This window comes from Salvelinus alpinus, chromosome 3, assembly GCF_045679555.1.
Source record: "Salvelinus alpinus chromosome 3, SLU_Salpinus.1, whole genome shotgun sequence".
NCBI classification, from domain to species: Eukaryota; Metazoa; Chordata; class Actinopteri; order Salmoniformes; family Salmonidae; genus Salvelinus; species Salvelinus alpinus.
In genome coordinates, this window is record NC_092088.1 from 18,341,893 (window position 1) to 18,363,649 (window position 21,757).

Here is a 21,757-nt window from a genome sequence, read left to right on the forward strand (position 1 = left end):
CACACACACAAGACCGCCGATGATGTCTAGAAGAGGTCTTTAATACTGTAGAATTCAGAAACAAGACCAGAATCTTATGTAACTATTTCTCGCCCCATTGATGGGTACCCATCATGCAGTGTGGCTCTAAGGACCATGTCAGAATCAGTGGGATCCTGCAGACGTTTTGACTAAACAGAGGTAGGAGTTAATTCAAAGATGAACGTATGAGTGTATCAACAGTCAGACGTAAGGTTCATTTCATGTGTTTCAGGGGCTGTCACCACTCTGCACCATATGGCGTTCTGTAGCTCAGTCTGTAAATAGAGGAAAAGATCTATAACAAACCAAAAATCTAGCAAAACGACTTCTTAGTGAGAAATCTTTGGTAAGACTTTCCCCAACCAACCTGGGTTTGAGGCAAAGGAGAGATGAGATAGGGACAGCAACAGTGGGTAGTGAATCATTTTTAGCCCTATGCTGCCTCCCAGTGGACAATACCTTTATGGCTCAAATAATTAGTGTTAATTGCTTACCTTTTCTTTGATTAGGCACTGCATTAGTGGTGCAATCTGTCCGAGATCACCCTCCAGGCTATAATATACACTGTTGAATAAATAAATAATAAATGAATAATACATGTAAATGTAAATTGTCCAGCAGGATAAAAGAGGGCAGGCCATGTGGCCCTGGGCATTATGTAAATATCAGTTCAAATCTGGGATCCATTTAACTAGTATGTTTTAACTGCATATGTGTGAATTGATAGTTGCACTAGCAGGCAGCGAAAGGCTGAGATCACTCTGTAAGAGCTCTGTTCTGTTCGACCTTAAATAGATGTGATCAGTGGATATCAGTGGATATTGGGCAAAGTACTTCACCTAACTAACCCCAGGTCACACCTTAACTGGCTTACCACAGTCAAGGTTTTACTCTGATGACCTGATCTCTGCTCATGAACACCGCCAGGGGGATATATAGACTGGTTGGCTGACAACGTCACGAAAACGATGCGTCCACTTCAAAGGGGGCAGAAGGCCGTGTGTTGTTATGGTTCTGGATGGCCAGATAGCTAGCAACGACAAGAAACTGTCAGGTGGTGAATCATAAGTTCCTAGTTTCAGCTCGTTTTGAACTTGTTCTTGATACCATGTCTTGTTTTGAGATGTCTATGCTACTACGGCAAAATATTTGCCAGCTAGCTAACCAACAACTGTAAAAATGTATTTGAGAGACAACAAGTGCTCATTGTGCAATTTTATTTATGTTTAACATAAACATTGGAGACAAAATATAGTTTACATTTTATCAACGATCTAAGCCAACCCAGTCTGTTTTGCCCCTTAGTTGAGCACACGTTGGTTTTGTTGCTGAACAACCAACCTTAGATAACAGTGAGGTGTATTTAAAACGTGTTCAACTCTGACTCCCTCTAGTGGCATTTTGTAAACGATGCATAATATTGTATACTACCCTCATAAAGAATAATAACATTTCGGTTTCAAAACTATAAATCTTACAAACAAATGATTAATATTGTTAGAAAAGGTAAGAACTGAGGGTATCTGATAAATGTGTCAGAAACATTACAGAACCCTGAAATGTACAGGGTTTCTTTCACTTTTTTCATCATACAGGAATAATGTTTCATATTACAGGAATAATGTTCCATATGACAAAAATGACATTCATATGAGGAGAAAGCAGAAGCCTCTGCCTACCCAGTTATGTGAATATATCCCCTGCCTGATTCCCAGTTTGTCCACGAGACAGGAGTAAGAGAGTACACGATGTCTCTTGTCCATGTGAAACCCGTTACATCTGGTTTTGGTAGTGAGTCACAAAATGGCTAAACAGATTTTCAAGACTGACACCTTAAAATGATCCTAGCAATCAGAGCTTTCAAGTTATCAAGTAAACAAAATAAAAATAAGACACAGACAGGTGAAGAAACGTTAAACTTATTTTCCCATTTACCATTCCTATTGAAAATGAGTGAGAGATCGATGGCGCATGTGGAGGATGCATACAAGGTCATGCGTATGGAGAAGAAAATGCATTGCTTTACAAAGACCGTCAGAGTGTACCCTTTCCCTGCATACTAAATGTTTGCACTTTTGGTGACTTGACCTACATTGCATACTCTATGAACTTGACCATGGTGCATGCTTTATGCCCTTCATGGGAGGTGGTCTGGGGTGAGATTCTGATGGTATTGCCTGCAGTAAGATTTGAGTTTGATTTCCAATTAAAAAGAAAAGGGATTTTCTTGTCTGGATCCTCTCATGTGTAAAAAAATAAATAAATGCAGCTTTCACAAGCCCCATGTTATGGAATAGGTACAACCCTTATATCGGCGGAAAGAGGGGATTGAGCTGCAGCCACTACAAGAAACGGTAAGTCTCTAGTGTAAACACACCGGGAGCTACTCAATATTCAAAATGACGTCACCTTGTGACGCACGGGTGCGTCAATCGACGATCAGGTTATTAAAGCATGACGGTGGTTAAGTCCTGCTTCTTCATCAGGCCTCCCTATGTGACCATAGTACCTCAACCATACACCTTTTCTCTGTTTGTAGACTGTCTGTCTTTCTGTGCCAGAACTGAAACCACATCCGCATTCAGGGAAAACCACACAGTTCACAGAACCCCTCACCATACAGTCCCCCTCACCTTCAAACCAATTGAGCTTGTGTAATAGTTCTCTCCTCATCGTCAAGGGTTCACACTGTAGAACCCCCACGCCCCCAGTCCAACCAACTCATTCGCCTCTTCTGGTGTTCAACAGAATCTTGGAAAAGAGAAAAGGTCATTGCCTTGATCCGAATATATATATTTCATACATTAATGTCACTAGACTTTAAACTAACTATTATTTACCTAAATAGCAAGAGATTTCCATCGTTTAGCATTTTCTTCACCTCACATGAGTTGACCTCAGCAGTGCCTCCTGGCTGTTGTAACATGACACAGTTGGTTCTTGTCTGCGGGGCGACTCATCCAACTCCTCTGACTCATAGAACGCAGAGATGCTGAAAAGAATAATTTCATAAATATTCAGGTCACATTTTTGCCGTCTTTAAACTGAATCTGACATTATGAGGTATCTTGTGATATGTCTTGCAGTGCTGGTACTGCCCATCCACCCACCATCCAGGTGGGTTCTGTAATCCATCAGGTCAGGCCCGGGGCTCTGCTACAGGGTAGGGAGGGCCAGGTGTCTCCCCATGTCCTACTCTTTCATCTGTAGAGATCGTCCCCTGTCCCGCTCCTCGAAGATCTCCTGTCTGTCTTTCAGGAAGTATATTCCTGAACTCCCATTGGTGCTCACGTACTGTGGTGTGACATCACTCAGGTGCCAAACAACGTTTCAATGGGAGGCAGAATTCCTTGGAAGATATCAAAATGGAAAGGGAAGGAATGAAAAATACATGCAGTTTGATGTTAGCCTCTGCATAAAAAGACAACTTCTTTAGGTGTGAAAGATGAAAATGTGTCTTATAAAAGCTAACATTTAAATGAATTAAAGCTATTACTTTGTGAAAGGAAAAACTGTAAATTGGATTATGTTGTCTGCCCTGTCCGGATAGCAGGTTAGCGTTTTTCATCATGGATCTTGTTCTGGAGGCACAGCCACAAAGTCATAAAATCTGATTTTAAACCTAACCCTAACCCTAACCACACTGTTAACCCTAATGCCTAACCCTAACCTTAAATTAAGACTAGAAAGCTAGTCTTCATTTTTATGAATAAAACCAATTTCTACTTTGCAGCTGGCCTATCTAAGAGAAAATCGCTCAGTTCTGCCTCCAGGACAAGACTCATGGCAATAAACATCAACCTGCATCCGGATGTGTAGATGTGTTTACCTGGAGCAGGACGGCACAGAGACAACCGAACTTCAGGAGGAGAGCCTCTCAGCAGCGTGACCACCCTCTACATGCCAGAGAGACAACCGTCACTCACTGTCACATCCACAATTATGGAATGATGGGTTAATTATGGAATGATGGGTTAATTATGGAATGATAAATGGCCATAATAATGTATAGTACGCCTTATGGTGTGTGATACAGAAATATTGAACGGATCAATCACACTGAGTGAAACAAAAACCCTATCTCACACACTACATTTCCACAATATCTCTGTCTTCCAATGCTCCCACCCACCCCCATATACAGCATGCCAACTCACAGCTGTAGCTACGGTTGAACAATCGTATTACGTCACACCAGTCTGCGTCCATATTTACCTGGTAGGACAATCCCTTCAGCGGTTCTCCATTGACTGCCAGGATGACGTCTCCCTCCTGGATCCGCCCACTCTCCTCCGCTGGCTGGCCAGGGAAAAGCGTCTTGATCCGGACAAGACCACTGCCCGAGTCTCCTTTCAAGGGGTCGAGCTCAGGGACCAGGAAGCTGAAGCCCAAGCTATTCAGCCTCTTATTCAAGGTCACCTCCAAAGTGTTCCCTGTAGGGTGGAGGGGTTAGGGGATTGAAGTGTGTCAGAGTTCACCTTGGAGGCTTGGACTGTGGATCCAGACTGGGTAGCTGTCAAAGGTAACACTCTCTCTCACAAAAGCCGAATAGACCTACTGTATTCACTCACACTATACCGATAAGATGGTTTAGTTGCCTGTCAGTGGGTGTGCTTGCTTGTTTTTACACCATCTGCTGGTCATTTTTGTCAGTTTGTTTAAGCAGATTTCTCCTGTTCGTCTGGCTGATTTCTAATCCCTCCTTCAGTCATGGACAATGCTTCTGAGCTCAGTCCCTCGAAGCACCAGTGTTCCCCTTACACTAAAGTTCCCTTGTCGATGATATACTATCCCTTACCGTCAGACACGAAGCTGTAGTCCTTGGGCTTGACCAAGAAGGGGGTGATGACGGCAGGGCAGCTGTTGTTCCTCTTCTGGGTGATGTCCCGGTGGGAACTCTGAGGGGAGAGGCTGCAACCTGTGTCTGGGCTCAGAGACACCCAGGGCAGGCTGTTCATGTTCTCCCTCTCCAGGACCAGGGTCACCACCTAGGACAGGAAACAGTTACATAAAGACAAACAACAGTTAATGCTTCTCATTAGTCTGTACCTTTCAGAAACTAGTTTTAAACTACTCTCTTAGAAAAAAAGGCTTCCAAAAGGGTTCTCCAGCTGTCCCCATAGGAGAACCATTTTTGATTCCTGGTAAAACCCTTTTAGGTTCCAGGTAGAACCATCTGTGGAAATAGTTCTAGATGGAACCCAAAATGGTTCTTCAAAGGGTTCTCCTATGGGATCAGCCAAATAACCTTTTTAGGTTCTAGATAGCACCTTTCGTTCTAAGAGTGTACTGTATATACACAGGTATATTCACATTGCACAAGATAAACAGCACATAATCAGAACACAGGTTAAAATGTCAGTGTTTGTTTGCACTCAGTTCTGTACACAGTTCGGTTACAGGCAAACGCAGAAGCAAAACGATGATGGTGTTGCCTTGCCCTGGTGTTGCAGCTGAGATATTGATGTTCCTTTACCTTTCCTGTTTTCGCCAGACATTCCACAGCTTGCTGATATGTGAACCCTTGAAACCTGATTCCATCAACTTTCAGCAGTCTGTCACCTGTTAGATGCAAACACACACACACACATTCATCATCTCACTCATCTAAATTAAATTTGTGCAGCAATAATCCAGTATAATGTTCTTCTAAATGTCACTATTATTCCAGGTGCTTTACTGTAACAGAGTAGCGCTTGTTCAGTATTATACTGTACCTGACTGAATGCGGCCATCTTGCTCAGCAGCCCCTCCACAGACTAGGCTTTTGATGTAGATACCTCCATGACGCAGGCCTGTGTTCACACCACCCTGGCAAATCAGAAACACAAGGTTATTATCCAACAACATGACAGTCTCGGTTGAAATGTAAGTGTATCAATATACTGTACACCATCAATAACATTTGCATGTCTGACTAAATGCTGAAGCGGCTTAATATGACAATGTACCATAAAGGGTTAATTCCCCATATTTTTTCCTTCATACTAATATAATAAGTCCCTACTCTCTGGGCTCTACTTTAACAAACCGAACGCCACGGTAAATCTTAGCTCTGGCAGTAGGGCTACAGTTCCAGGGGTGTGTAGGAAATATTTGTGCCATTTTCACTGCGGGAATTATGAGCGCAATAGCTGGCGGTGCCGCAAAAGGACAGGGTTTTGATGAATAAATAAATTAGAGGTGTGACGAGGGCTTGGCCAATCCCTGGCCAATCGAAGTGTTTCATGGGTTAATACTGCATGCCGTTGTCTCATGTTCTGTAGGTTATTGACGGTCTTTGAGTTGTCATCAACAGTAATTCGGCTGGGGGCACGGAATATTCTCTTCCTGGTTCATTGTGGATCGATACAGTTGATTAAATAGCATAGGCCACAGTAATGAGTAATAGCAACAGTAATAATAAATGCAATGTTTGCTCAATATGTTCGGAGTGTTGACAGTCAACATTGTTGCAATTGGCTTTAACGAGTATAGGCCTTTACGCAGCGCACTTGTCCCTGAAATAAAACATACTAGGCTACCGTAAATTGTATTGCACGTGTTGAGCACGTTCTCAATAAGCAAGACACCGTTGATAGGGCCTTAAATGACTGATTCATTTAAATAAGTTTGGAGCAGCCAGTCTTTGGTAACTAGACAAGAGGTGCTCTTTGAAAATGGAGTTTGAAATAAAGTTTGCACGGCAGGTTGGCTTATGTGAATGGTGAATATTGCAAAAGCCTCACAAGTAGACCACTTAGAAACCTTTTATGGATAGGGTACTATGCTAATGCATTGCCAGGATAAGGAAGACAGCAGACACATTGCTGTTGAACCAGATTTTGTTAGAGTAGGGTAAGTGAAGCTTAAAGGGCTTTTATAAAAATGAAATGGAAAACAAGCAATTGTTACAGGAAAATAACTTAAATGTTTCTAAATACGAGTGTGACCGGATCATCTCATGTCTAGTTCCATGATGGGCATATACAGTAGGCTACAGGGAGGGTTATTTAAGCAAAAAAAGAGCAGGTTAAAATAACGTACAAACTAACCCTAACCCCACATAGTGACAAATAAAAAACATTTTAATAACGCTTTGGTGATTTAAGAATGACTGTATGTGGTCTCACGAGTCAAACCCTTTATAATCGTCTTTACTACTTGGCAAATGCATTTGGCAGGACAAAAGAAAACAGTCTTCATTGAGAGGAGGGGAGGTTATGATCGGTTTTTAAATCAGATGAAACTAAATGGGAGGTTTACGGGCACAAAAAGCACATCTATCTTATTCCATTTGCATTTTGGCAGTGGGCGTCACGGCTGGATAAGCTGCATTTCCGCTGTTCAAATCCATGCCAAAACCAACCGCGTTACCGGTAAGATCAGCTTTGGTTGGTCTCAAATATCCCCACCAGCGCTGCCTGAAATTGGCACTTTGGGGCACGTTTTTAAGGACACAGCCCGCCCACCTCTGTGCAAGCGAGCTCATATAAGACATGTAAATGACCGATCCTTGCGCTAGGGTTTGAAAACAGAAGAGCGGCGGTTTTAATAGGGCGTGCGCTTGACAATTGCGCTGGCTTGACGCCAGCCGAAAATAGAGCCATCAGGCTGCTAGGTGAGAGGGATGTATCAAGTTTAAAAGGAATATAGTATGTTTATTTGGTTATAGGATCTTACACGCTATCGCTCTGTCTCTCACACATAGGGGGTAAACAAATAGAATGTCTGCCAACAGACACACCAGGAGTGTGGTGTGGGATGCTCTCATCCCTGATCCACCTTCACATCATCCGAATCCCAGTCAGGCCTAATGGGAATTAACAGGCATCTTAATGACGTCTCGGAAGGCTGTTACTCCTCCCTTTCTCTCTGCCTCCTGTGTCTCTCTCTACATGGAACCCAAAAGGGTACTACCTGCATCCAAAAACGGTTCTTCAAAGGGTTCTCCTATGGGGCCAGCCAAAGAACCCTTTAAGGTTCTAGAATGCAACAGACACACCAGGTGTGTGGTGTGGTATGCTCTCATCCCTGATCCCCCTTCGCATCAACCCAAATCCCAGCCAGGCCTAAAAAGAATTAACAGGCCTCTTAATGACGGCTCGGTAGGCTGTTACTGCTCCCTTTGTCTCTGCCTCTCTCGATCTTTCGCTCCCTTGCTCTCTCTCCTTCCCTCCCTCCTTCTCACCCGCTCGTAGCCTACTGTACTGTCCAGTAAGCAGGCAGGCTCCAAGCTGCAGGCTCTAGTGGGTCCAGCTCCAGCTCCTCCAAGGTGATTAACCCCAGGGGTCTAAAGGATTACTACCCAGAGACACAGAAGCAGCTGACTTCCTGACTAGACTAATTTGTCTATCCCAGACTTAAATACAGTAGGTCCATCTCCATATAGTACCACTGACCAGTAAAATAAACCCCTTCCGTACAATGGTGTGAGATCACCGATCTCCGATCAGATGTTGAGGAAAAAATGGGAGCTTGTCTGACCCTCTCTTAGGGTATTGGGTGGGAAATGTTCTCTCTGGCCGGAGTGTGAGGTTATATCATGTGTATAACAGTCATTTCTAGAGCTGTCCTAGGGAGTTAGACGTGAAATAGTTAACTTACAGCGATACTGATCCCTAAACCTACTCCAGCTTTCTTCTTCAGCTCCACAGAGATCTCATCACCCCTGAAGCAGTTTGTGGAAGGAGACCTTGAGCGGCAGTCCTGGATAATGGATAGGGAATAAGAGTTCATGATGAGATTAAGATGGATGATACAATTCACAACAAAGGCACGATTCTATTGTATTTGTTTCTATTTGTTTATTTAATTGACATTATGTAGAGTTGATTGCTAATGTTCGTTGTCTTGTTTGTGTACAAAATGAATACAATTGTTCCCCAATCTTAGCACATGTGGAGTATTGTCCTTAACATGGAGGAGATGATGGTCAGTAGCCATTGGTTACCTGAGCGTTGAGGATGCGTACGTCAGGGAGTTGCAGTCTACTGCCAGTCTTTGGGGTCAACATGACAGACACGATCTCATCCAGGTCGTCCTCCCCAGAGCGCATGTTAGTCCTCGAAGTGGTCTGGGACTCGTAGTTCTTCAATAGCGGAGATCTCACGTTGTTGGGTGTCGAGGAAACTGTAAAGAAACATCAACAAAAACACACCAAAAAATCCACATTGTAATAAAAGTTGAAATGTGGAATTATCAACTAATAGCGAAAGCCTGGCAATGTATGTAGTGATGATCCAGAGAGGACAAAAACGTAAATTCCCATTTGGAGCTCTAACTAAAACATCTAGCTGAAAAGCCAGTCTACTAAAAATATATAGTTTATCACTGAATGTAAATGAGCCTGAACAGAGCAGAGATATATAGTACCTGTCAAAAGTTTGGACACACCAACTCATTCCAGGGTTTTTCTTTATTTTTACTATTTTCTACTTTGTAGAATAGTAGTGAAGACATCACAACTATGAAATAACACAATCATGTAGTAACCAAAAAAAGTGTAAACAAATCAAAATATTTGATATATTTCAGAATCTTCAAAGTAGCCACCCTTTGCCTTGATGACAGCTTTGCACACTCTTGGCATTCTCTGGTACTGATTGGTACTGTATATACGCACTTCCAGTACCTTTGGGCTGGGTCACGATGAGTGTGACCTCCTGTGGGCTGTTCTGCATGACCTCTGCAGCCTCACTGAAGGTCATGCCCTCCAGACTGGTGTGGTTCAGAGAGATCAGACGGCCACCTGAGGGAGAACATCACCACAACATTTCATATAAATAATCATGTTGTTGGTATCCACCTAGTCCTGGTCCAGAATCAATAGATACCCTTAGCCCCTATCCAATTCCTTCAGATTTGTAAAGACCACAAAAATAGAGGATACGAAAATAGACTGGGAGTTGCATCTAAACTCAGCAAAAAAAGAAATGTTCCTTTTTCAGGACCCTGTCTTTCAAAAATAATTCGTAAAAATCCAAATAACTTCACAGATCTTCATTGTAAAGGGTTTAAACACTGTTTCCCATGCTTGTTCAATGAACCGTAAACAATTAATGAACATGCACCTGTGGCAATTAAGGTCACAGTTATGAAAACTTAGGACACTAAAGAGGCCTTTCTACTGACTCTGAAAAACACCAAAAGAAAGATGCTCAGGGTCCCTCCTCATCTGCGTGAACGTGCCTTAGGCATGCTGCAAGGAGGCATGAGGACTGCAGATGTGGCCAGAGCAATAAATTGCAATGTCCGTACTGTAAGACGCCTAAGACAGGGAGACAGGACGGACAGCTGATCATCCTCGCAGTGGCAGACCACGTGTAACAACACCTGCACAGGATCGGTACATCCGAACATCACACCTGTGGGACAGGTACAGGATGGCAACAACAAATGCCCGAGTTACACCAGGAACGCACAATCCCTCCATCAGTGCTCAGACTGTCTGCAATAGGCTGAGAGAGAATGGACTGAGTGCTTGTAGGCCTGTTGTAAGGCAGGTCCACACCAGACATCACCGGCAACAACGTCACCTATGGGCACAAACCCATCGTCGCTGGACCAGACAGGACTGACAAAAAGTGCTCTTCACTGACAAGTCGCGGTCTTGTCTCACCAGGGGTGATGGTCGGATTCGCATTTATCGTCAAAGGAATGAGAATTACACCGAGGCCTGTACTCTGGAGCGGGATCGATTTGGAGGTGGAGGGTCTGTCATGGTCTGGGGCGGTGTATCACAGCATCATCGGACTGAGCTTGCTGTCATTGCTAGCAATCTCAACACTGTGCGTTACAGGGAAGACATCCTCCTCCCTCATGTGGTACCATTCCTGCATGCTCATCCTGACATGACCCTCCAGCATGACAATGCCACCAGTCATACTGCTCGTTCTGGGCGTGATTTCCTGCAAGACAGGAATGTCAGTGTTCTGCCATGGCCAGCGAAGAGCCCGGAACTCAATCCCATTGAGCACGTCTGGGACCTGTTGGATCGGAGGGTGAGGGCTAGGGCCATTCCCCCCAGAAATGTCCGGGAACTTGCAGGTACCTTGGTGGAAGAGTGGAGTAATATCTCACAGCAAGAACTGGCAAATCTGGTGCAGTCCATGAGGAGGAGATGCACTGCAGTACTTAATGCAGCTGGTGGCCACACCAGATACTGACTGTTACTTTTGATTTTGACCCCCCCTTTGTTCAGGGACACATTATTCCATTTCTGTTAGTCACATGTCTATGGAACTTGTTCAGTTTATGTCTCAGTTGTTGAATCTTGTTATGTTCATACAAATATTTACACATGTTAAGTTTGCTGAAAATTAACACAGTTGACAGTGAGAGGACGTTTCTTTTTTTGCTGAGTTTACTTTCAGTAAAAACGGTTCCAAAGTGGTTACTTGGCTTTCCCCATAGGAGAACCCTTTTTGGTTCCAGGTTACCCCTTTTTGGTTTCAGGTAGAACCCTTTTGGGTTCCATGTAGAACCCTCTGTAGAAAGGGTTCTACCTGGAACCAAAAAGGGTTCTACCTGCCACCAAAAAGGGTTCTTCAAAGGGTTCTCCTATGGGGACAGCCGAAGAACCCTTTAAGGTTCTAGATAGCACCATTTTTTCTAAGAGTGTAGATAGGGCACTAGTCATGACTAATTAACCGACAGAGTCAAGAGAAAAAGCTCACATGAGAACTTAAAAATAAACCTGGCATGCAAGGCTATTGTTCACCAATGTGCCCAGGCGTCATAATCCGGTGTGAGCTTTGTGAAGAGAAGCCCAGAAATAAAACCTAGTCACCTACCTGCTCTGATGCGGCCATCTTTATCCGCTGGTCCTCCCCGCACGATGGATGCTATGAAGATACCCAGGTCGTACTTCCCCACCATGTCTTCTCCAACTATCACAACACCTGAATAGATAAAAGTACTTTTCCATTTTAGTTCTATTCTACAACATATCCTTTAATGGATATATGACTAAATGTTGTAAGCGATGAACTTACCGACGCCGAGCTTCGGGTCTTTCTTTAAGCACACACAAATGACTTCTCTCTTTGGTATGACTCTCTTCGTTTGGGCAAAAACATCTGTTGACAGAAATACCGCAGCTACCTTTTAACGCATTACTGTACATTAACCGCAGCAGCTCATAAGAAACCCGTATGCCATCTCTTTGGATGATATTGACAGGCTACTACAACGGTTGCGAGGATGTCTTCCGCACGGTGCTCGGCTTTGGAACGCTTCCAGAATGTGAACACTTGATCCTGTACCTGATTACCCAGTGTTAAGAGGTTAATTTTCTTAGGAGCTGATCATCTATCCATACCTCTGCCTGCTGAGGACATGGGGTTGACCTCTGACCCACACTTCCCAGACCCACGAGTCAGGGCTGGAGACAGTTTCCCAGGCAATGGTCTCCTTCTGCTGAAAATTATACAGGGAGAAATTACTTACAAAATGCAGGGAAATAGAAATACTTACAATATGCAAGAAATGAAATGCAAAGGAATGTACAGTAGTGTATACAGTAAGAGAATACAGGGAAGGATACTTTACCCACTGGACACAAACTGGTTGAATCAACGTTGTTTCCACGTCGTTTCAACAAAATAATTCAATGTGATGACGTTAAATCAACATGGGAAACCAAGTGAATTTGCATAAAGTCATCAACATCAGGGGATTTCGTAATGTTTTCACCCAACTTTTAACCTAAATCCAATGACATGGTGACATTTGTTGATTTCACGTTGAATTCACGTTACTTGACAAGTCAACCAAATGTAATTCAAAAATAGATGTTGAACTGGTGCCTGTGCCCAGTGGGTATGCTCTCCATCACTCCTACCCCTGCTCATGGAGGACACGGTGCTGTTTGATCCGCGCCTCGATCTTGGCGGCGATGTCATCACACAGTTTGGTCATGGAGCCGTCCTGCGGTGTGGTCAGACCGCTGTCTGTCAGTACGGTCTCAGAGTTCCTGTTCATCTGGCTGTTCATCTGGCTGTTCTGTGCCCGACACACTGCCGCATATTGCACTATGTTGTCCTCTGAAAAGAAAAAAGGGCTCTTTCGTTCAAATCAAGGTTGGTCAAAGGTGGCTATAATGAAATCAAGATAGATGTAGATCCAATAACTGTGCTATAATCCAATGATCCAGAAGTTTCTCTTTTTGGCCTATCAATAAGCCCACGTGGTACATTAGCGAGATATATAGCTTATTAGCTATATACTGTATATGGCTGAAGGGTCTGGCAAAAAAGATTCACCTAGAACAGGACACAAACTGTATAGAATCAGAACAAGCTGTCACTGAGACACTATTTACAGGAATGTAGAAGTGGTTATGGTTTGGGCCAGGAGTTTTCTTGACCATGTGACTTTACCAGTTATGATGTCATTATAAAATGTTCCGACCTGAGGCCAGACTGTGTCCGAGCTGGCGAGAGTTCATCTCATTGTGAAACTTGTGCTGGGCAGAGCAGAGGTTGCACAGGTATGTGGCCGTCTTGGATCTCTCGGTGACAAAGGTGTGCTTTCTCGCGCTCCCTCTGCTCTCGATGACAAATTTCCGGCACTGTGGTGGGACAGAGAGCGAGGAGGGTTTAAGGCATTTACAGACATAACAAGCCAACAAAACAACAGCTACAAAATTCACTGACTAAACAAACACTTCAAAGTCAACTATATTCACTTTCAATATTCCTCAGTTTCCTTTATTAAAATGAATCTCCAGCGATAAAAAAATAAAATACTTTTACTGCTGAAAACTAATAAATACAGTAAATACATACACTAAAAGGGTAAAAATAAATACATTTTGAGCATAATAGTGCATTTTAAACACAACTGCAAACTTCAAGGAGTAGGGCAATCAAGGAGTTGGTCTGATGGAAATCCGTTATGTCATCGGCCTCCCTCCTTGCTTGAAGAACAATAGAGAAGCAATAGAGAACAAAAGGGTAAAGGCCAGGGGGGTTCGATCCCGGGCTGTGTCGCAGCCGGCCACGACCGGGAGACCCATGAAGCGGCCAACAACTGGCCCAGCTTCGCCCGGGTTAGGGGAGGGGTTTCCTTGTTTCTTTGCTGGGATGTCCTTGTCCCATCGCGCTCTAGCAACTCCCATGGCAAGCCGGGCGCATGCACGCTGACACGGTCGCCAGTTGTACGGTGTTTCCTCCGACACATTGGTGCGGCTGGCTTTCGGGTTAAGCGAGCAGTGTGTCAAGAACCAGTGTGGCTTGGCAGGGTCGTGTTTCGGAGAACGCATGGCTCTCGACCTTCGCTTCTCCCAAGTCCGTACTGGAGTTGCAGCAACTGGACAAGACTGTAAATCACGAAATTGGGGAGAAAAAGGGGGTAAAAGAATATATTATAATAAAAGAGGGGGAAAAAAGAAAGGAAAGGCTCCCCCACTTGTGCCATGTCATGAGGATACCAGGACCACCTACTGAGATGTGCCTTTTGTTAAGTAAATCAGAATTAACACCTGATTTACGTTTTTGAGGTGAAAAGGAGATTGGAGTGCCACTTTAAAATGTTAAAAAAACTGAGTTTTGCATTATCTAAAAAGGCATAATACTCACAGAGGAGGAGATACTGTTTGTTTCCCACCAGTGGAATGTCTGACTCGTGGAGCGAGAGCTATCTTTAACCTCATACACTATGACTCCTCTGGCACACACTCCTAGGATCAGCTCTCCGATGACTGGCTTCTTCTCGCGCCCCACGCGGTAGAACAGAACACCGTACTCAGGAAGCTGCTGGGTGGCCTGGGAAGGAAGTTAGACGTTAGAACTGGGTCGTCACTAGCTTCCACAGCCACAAAGTCATAAACCACGCCTATTTCTACAATTTCTCTTTATTACATTTTATTTTAACCCTAACCCTAACTACACTGCTAAACTTATGCCTAACCCTAAATTAAGGCCAAGAAGCAAATTTTGTTTTCATGAATTTTTATGATACTTTGACTTTGTGGCTGTGGAATGTAGTGGAAACCGGGAACTGCCGATGTGCAAGTTTACCACACGGGCTAAGAATACAAGCCAAACGTTTATGTAATATACGATATTACCATATCTTCACCATTAATCCACTGTGCAGGTGCCACAGCCTTTTGGTGTAATGATTCAAATATCAGTCCACTGAGTATGGAACTAATAACATGAATATAACGATATAAAACGTAGAACTCTATGAAGCGTTTTCATTGGTTCATGTTACCTTGAGGAACTCAAGCTCAGACTCGTCGGTACTCATCGTGGAGTTGTTGGCATGTAACCGTAGCAACTCCTCCTTTAGGTAAGGCAGGGCTCTTTTCTCCATGACGCTCTTGGCAACGTACTGGTCTGGTCGATAGTAGTTCCTCCCATAAACCTTTAAAAAAGATCAGACAAAGTTAGTCATCACTCAACTATAACATTTCCAGAGCTAATATTACGAAATACTAACAAGGTAATTGATATTTAAGTATGCAGATCAATCCGCCTAGACCTTGACCAATCATGTGACAATTGTGTGATACAGCATATCAAAGATACTTCATGACCATATAACTCAAATAAAAAAGTAGCAAACACCTCAGGCATGCAGTCTCCATACTCTGCTTGGAGAGCCAAGGCACCCAGATATAGGCCTGTCTCTTCATGGCAGGACAACCTGTCCTCCAGTATATCTTTCCTCAGCTGTAAGTAGTACTGGTGACGAGTCAGTTTGTGCCTGCCAAAAAAACACAATATGCTTACATAGAGAAATCGGTGGACCATCTGCAGTGTTGCCTGACCTCTATGGATTCTATAGGTCGTCCTTCAATACAACACAGTGTGAGCATAGGAGGATGTGTCGTACTGTACTTACAAAAGTAGAGCAATGTCGTGGACAAAGAATTTGACCCTGAAGAAAAGGACAAATGTGGACGTAGGCACTTTCTTCCAACTATCGGGGGCAACCTTGGATATCTTTGTGTCATTGTCCAGGAAGAAAAACTCATTATCTAAAAACCGAGACAAGATGAAAAAGAGTGACATGTTTAACACATCAACCATGTAAAGACTTTTTCAGAACTGTAGTTAAACAACAACAAATCAGCAGGTAGCGGACAAGAGCCATTCAAAACAAAAACACTAGTGAACCTGGTCAATTACCATCAATGTAAGCAAGGCCGAAGTAGAAGTGTTCAACCAGGTTGGAGTGGGCAACAATCATATCAAAGACATCCCCTCCTCCTGACTTGACGTCACACTTAACCAGGATGCTCTGTCCGTTTGGCATGACCACACTCAGCTCCCTCATAGTGGAGGGAGACTTCCCTTTCTTTGACTGGATTGACAGACAGAAAGATAGTGATTAATAGATAGACAGGCTGGTGATAGTTGGGATGATGTAAAAAAGCATTTGATGATGGAGTTCTTGATGATGAAAAGTCATAATTACAACAATGGATCCGGGCAGCTCCAAGACAACCAGTGGCTCATCTAACATTCGAAAAAACTCTGGACCCACATCCTGCACATAAAAAAAGAGGGAAACGTTAAGAACTACACTACGTGACAAAAAGTATGTGGACACCTGCTCGTCGAACGTCTCATTCCAAAATCATGGGCATTAATATGGAGTTGGTCCCCCCATTGCTGCTATAACAGCCTCCACTCTTCTGGGAAGGCTTTCCACTAGATGTTGGAACATTGCTGTGCGGACTTGCTTCCATTCAGCCACAAAAGCATTAGTGAGGTCGGGCACTGACGTTGGGCGATTAGGCCTGGCTCGCATACGGTGTTCGATGGGGTTGAGGTCAGGGCTCCGTGCAGGCCAGTCAAGTTCTTCCACACCAATCTCGACAAACCATTTCTGTATGGACCTTGCTTTGTGCACAGGGGCATTGTCATGCTGAAACAGGAAACGACTTTCCCCAAACTGTTGCCACAAAGTTGGAAGAACAGAATTGTCTATAATGTCATTGTATGCTGTAGCGTTAAGATTTCCCTTCACTGGAACTAAGGGGCCTATCCCGAACCATGAAAAACAGCCCCAGACCATTATTACTCCTCCACCAAACTTTACAGATGGCTCTATGCATTGGGGCAGGTAGCGGTCCTGGCATCCGCCAAACCCAGATTCGTCCGTCGGACTGCCAGATGGTGAAGTGTCATTCATCACGCCAGAGAACGCGTTTCCACTGCTCCAGAGTACAATGGTGACGAGCTTTACACCACTCCAGCCGATGCTTGGTATGGCGCATGGTGACCTTAGGCTTGTGTGCAGCTGCTCGGCCATGGAAACCCATTTCATGAAGCTCCCGACGAACAGTTCTTGTGCTGACGTTGCTTCCAGAGGCAGTTTGGACCTCGGTAGTGAGTGTTGCAACCAAGGACAGATGATTTTTACGCGCTGCACGCTTCAGTACTCGGCAGTCCCATTCTGTGAGCTTGTGTGGTTTACCACTTTGCAGCTGAGGCGTTGTTGCTCCTAGACGTTTCCACTTCACAATAACAGCACTTACAGATGACCGGGGCAGCTCTAGCAGGGCAGATATTTGACGAACTGACTTGTTGAAAAGGTGGCATCCTATGATGGTGCCACGTTGAAAGTCACTGAGCTCTTCAGTAAGGCCATTCTACTGCCAATGTTTGTCTATGGAGATTGCATGGCGGTGTACTCGATTTTATACACCTGTCAGCAACAGGTGTGGCTGAAATAGCCGAATCCACAATTGTTTTATATATATACACTATATCTTCTGGTATTTCAACCCAAAATGTCACATGACTCTCTATGATATCATACCTTGGCTGTCTTTTCATTAAGACTGACAGTGGACTCGTTCAGATACACATATGGTATAGGTCTGATGCTGCCACGGCGAAAGCCATCCAGGTAAGGGCTACAGGGGTTACGGAATTGATAGCTGCAGTAACTCTCTCTGTGACGTAACCCCTGGGCAATTCTGTAAGAAAAAAAGAATACATGGATTCTTTAATTTATTGTCCACAGACTGTTGGGTGAACTATCCCTTTAAAAAACTACATTTGTAAAGCTGATACTTTGTGTATTACGGTCAAAATGAGCCTTTGTTGTTTGAAAGGCGCCGGCTAAGTTCTTACCCTCTGCTGAGCTCGGCTTGGAATGTTGAGTTGCTTCTGTTTCTCAGCGCCCAGGTAGAGTTATGGTACGGGGCACTTTCTGAGAAACTGTGAATCCTCTCTCTGACCATCTGACTCCGGTCAGTAAGTTGAGGACCATTCTCAGCCATAGACACATGATTGACCTAGAAAACCCAATACAATTGCAGCTACTGAATTAAAAAAGTTGCACTGACCTATCGTTAAAAATAACTGCATGTCACAAACCCAGCTTCAGATCGCAGCCGAGATAGACGTTCAGCCAGCCAAGAGTCCGTAGTGTCACAATATGGATGCCAACATATTTCTAGGAACTTTGACCTTATGTCATCGTGCTGGATGGCACATGGAGTGTAGGGTGACCCCTGGCATGCTTTAGTGTACATCGCTAAGAAATCAGCGGGGTGCTGTGGTATTACCCTAAACGAAAACGAAGACATACAGAGCTAAAAGATCGAGTTAATGACTTCATGTCTCCCCCACCGCTTCAACGGATGCTTTATTTAATTAGGCAAGTCAGTTAAGAACAAATTCTTATTTACAATGACGGCCTACACCGGCCAAACCCGGACGACGCTGGGCCAATTGTGCGCCGCCCTATGTGTAGCCTATACCAAACTGGGCAAGACCGATCTCAATTTCAGCTTATCGATAACAAATGGACAAAATGAAGAGATAATGACTCACGTATGACTGCCAAATGTATACCTGTAGACCAGGGTATTGCATACACAACAGCCAGATAGGTACAGTGATACCTATACTGACTACAGGTGCATTTCATACACCAAAGGAAATGTGGGTGAACTCACAGAGTCCCTAAACACATATTCTACTAGCTGTTTGATGAGCTTCTCTGGTGGGGGCAGTTGAGCAGTCTTGATGTGCTGGTCACAGGTCTCCAGCACAGTCATGAGATCTGCTCGTCTCTGGACCGTGTCCTCACACATGCTCAGCAACAGGTTGTTCAGTTTGCCACTCAGCTGAATGGGCTGGTTTTGAGGTAGTTGATAATCAACGGACCAGTAGAGGGTCATTCCTAGGGAATATACAACCATCTGGAAAAAAAAAAAAAAAATTGTAAAATCCTTCCAGAGGAATTCATGTAAAACCAAAAGTCAAGAACCAAAACAGTGGTGAGATGTCATGCCAATAACCATAGGAGTTTTCCAGACAGCACAGACAGATCTGGAACTACGCTAGTAGTGATTACTGTATTTTTAAAAATGTGTAAAACAATTTTTAACCGACTTTGAGATTCTACTTGTAATGAAAAGCTCTATATAAAATACATCTATTATTATTATGATTACTCTAAGAGCAGGATTTATTGATGACCTTTTCTGAGGCTGTCCTGTTGGAGGCAGCGTGTCCATCCTGTACCTCTGGAGCAGTGAAGGAGCCCAGGTCCCCTGACCGGGCACAGCTTTTAAAAGCAAGGTTCCCACTGGCTGACAGTAACATAGAGCCGGGGCTCAGTACACTGCACATGTTACCAGGACCTGACAACAAGACAAAAGACAAAAGCCATACTATTAGGAATAACTCACTCACTCACTATAGGAATAACTCACTCCAAAAAGGTACGTTTGTCAGACGTTAGAAGTAGAGCACGATATGATATGGTGGTGCATATCTTTCCCATTCATTTCGGGTTTGAGGCCTATTTCTTCTAATGCATAAAGAAGCATGTAACAACAGAAGTCATGGGATATTAGACCACTTTTGAGGTCTGCAAACATCGGACAAATGTTTGATGGGCCATGAACAATCCCTTTAAGACCTAAAGATCCTTTTAGCACCTGCCAGTGGGTATTATCATGGGTCAGGAATGGGATATAAATGTGCCCAGGTACCTTTGTGGGAGATGTCCGTTAAGGCCTCGGCGGTGCCCAAAAGCAGACGCCATACCTCATCCTCCTCCAGAGGTGACCCCCGGGCCTCCAGCACCTCTGCCAGGGTCACGAACGTGCCCATCCTGGGGGACACAGCCATGGGTAGATACAGTCATATATTATCTAAGGGAGGGAATATTTGTTGTTATTTAAGTTCAAACGCTGTACTAGCGAACTTTATTCCTAGTTACATGTACATACGTACAGTATCTACCTCAATTACCTCGTACCACTTCACATCGACTAGGTACTGATACCCTGTGTATAGAACCAAGTTATCGTTACTCATTGTGTATTTATTATTACGTGTTTTACATTTCTGTTATTTCTCCATTTTATTTTTCTCTGCATCGTTGAGAAGGGCCTGTAAGTAAGCATTTCACTGTTACTCCACACCTGCTGTTTACGAAGCATGTGACTAATTCAATCTGATGTTATTTGATGAGCAATATATGTTTCATCATAGTCTCTGTGAAAGAATAAGCGAAGCTGATATTTGGATTACAATGAAAACTGTTGAATGTAAGAAACTTAATCATTTCCAGAATAATTTCTGAGTTTTAAAAAGGGTCCACACAACCGTACTGTCTTATCGCATAAATCATTATCTCAAAGTGATCCTTTTCGCTGAGAATATAGAGATATTAGGATAACAAAGGTACATTTGGCCCATTAAACAACTATCTACAGATAAATATCTAGAGTACAATGAGTAAGGCCAATGCTTGGTCTAATGGAAGGCAATACAGACGCCCCCTCCCCCAATCTGTTTCTTTCCCCCTCTTCCTCACACACGCACACCAGGCTTTCACACATTCAAACTGAGCTTTCAGTTGGCAAATACCGGTAATTGGCTTTCACAGAGCCTGAAGGATTTGCTCTAATGTCTCTGCTCTCCCTGTGCCTTTGAATTTTTTTCACCCTCTCGTCACCAAGGTGACGGCGAAGCGTTGAGATGAGAAGTGACAGTGCTGAGGTTCTCTGACATATTAAATTAGTTTACCTTGTGTACAATTTCACTAAACAGCGATGGCATTTTAGAATTAGGGTCATTCCACAATAAATTGGGACAAATAAAAACAACATTACTGAATGTAATCCATGAAAAAGTATTTTGGAGCAAGGAGATTGGAACAACCCATTAGGTATTTTGTTTTTGTGTGCATATAAAACCTTATTTTAGAGGTATGCTGGTTCACTTTTCTTTAAATTAAACCTCAAAGTTGTGGAGTTATACACTGACTGAGTGATAAATGGAACAACAAGGTGGTATCCCATTTCACTCTAAAATCATACGTTGATTACTGAAAATATAAACTAAATCAAATGATAACACAGAACTATAATACAATTAACATCAGCGATTTAATTGATTGTGTAGCATCTCTGGTTCCTGCAGGTGGAAACGTCTCCAAAAATATATACTCTAGGGAGTTAATTATGCTGGGTTCGTCATTACAGTTAAACAATATATCGTGTAACCTTGTTGGTGTTTTGAATCGGGGATAACAGTGGGTAGATGGGTATTCATACTGTAGCTAAACTCAAATTAAATAAGTAATCTTCATACCAATAGTCAGAGTGAGCTGAGGCTCTGTACCAGCATTTGATCAAGGATTGATCTGGGCCAACAAAGGCTGTCCGGGAACACCAGGTTTAGTGGGAGATCTAATTGCTACAAAGCCATTATATCTGCTCTACAGGAACACAGTAGTTCCTATTGTTTTTCAACCTGGGTGCAGTTGA

The 21,757-nt window shown here is 43.5% G+C and overlaps 1 protein-coding gene across 2 annotated transcripts; it reads right to left on the reverse strand.

The window, feature by feature from the left end:
• Positions 1-1,241: 1,241 nt before the first annotated feature.
• Positions 1,242-20,127, reverse strand: LOC139570171 (FERM and PDZ domain-containing protein 2-like). Of its 2 annotated transcripts, none has more exons than XM_071391790.1 (27): positions 19,973-20,127; positions 19,455-19,618; positions 18,929-19,174; positions 18,099-18,262; positions 17,782-17,941; positions 16,432-16,503; positions 16,143-16,317; positions 15,856-15,991; positions 15,579-15,717; positions 15,223-15,375; positions 14,583-14,768; positions 13,414-13,573; positions 12,845-13,046; positions 12,323-12,420; positions 11,997-12,080; positions 11,796-11,903; positions 9,635-9,751; positions 8,954-9,132; positions 8,608-8,709; positions 5,739-5,832; positions 5,498-5,583; positions 4,820-5,009; positions 4,237-4,454; positions 3,851-3,917; positions 3,132-3,370; positions 2,903-3,013; positions 1,242-2,772 (listed from the first exon to the last, which is right to left on the reverse strand). In XM_071391790.1, the coding sequence occupies exons 1-25, from the start codon at positions 20,109-20,111 to the stop codon at positions 3,333-3,335; spliced, it is 3,477 nt and encodes a 1,158-aa protein (XP_071247891.1). In that variant the 5' UTR covers positions 20,112-20,127; the 3' UTR covers positions 1,242-2,772; positions 2,903-3,013; positions 3,132-3,332. The 2 variants fall into 2 exon arrangements, with proteins under 2 accessions (XP_071247891.1, XP_071247890.1); XM_071391789.1 differs by having other exon boundaries at positions 2,862-3,013.
• Positions 20,128-21,757: the final 1,630 nt, after the last annotated feature.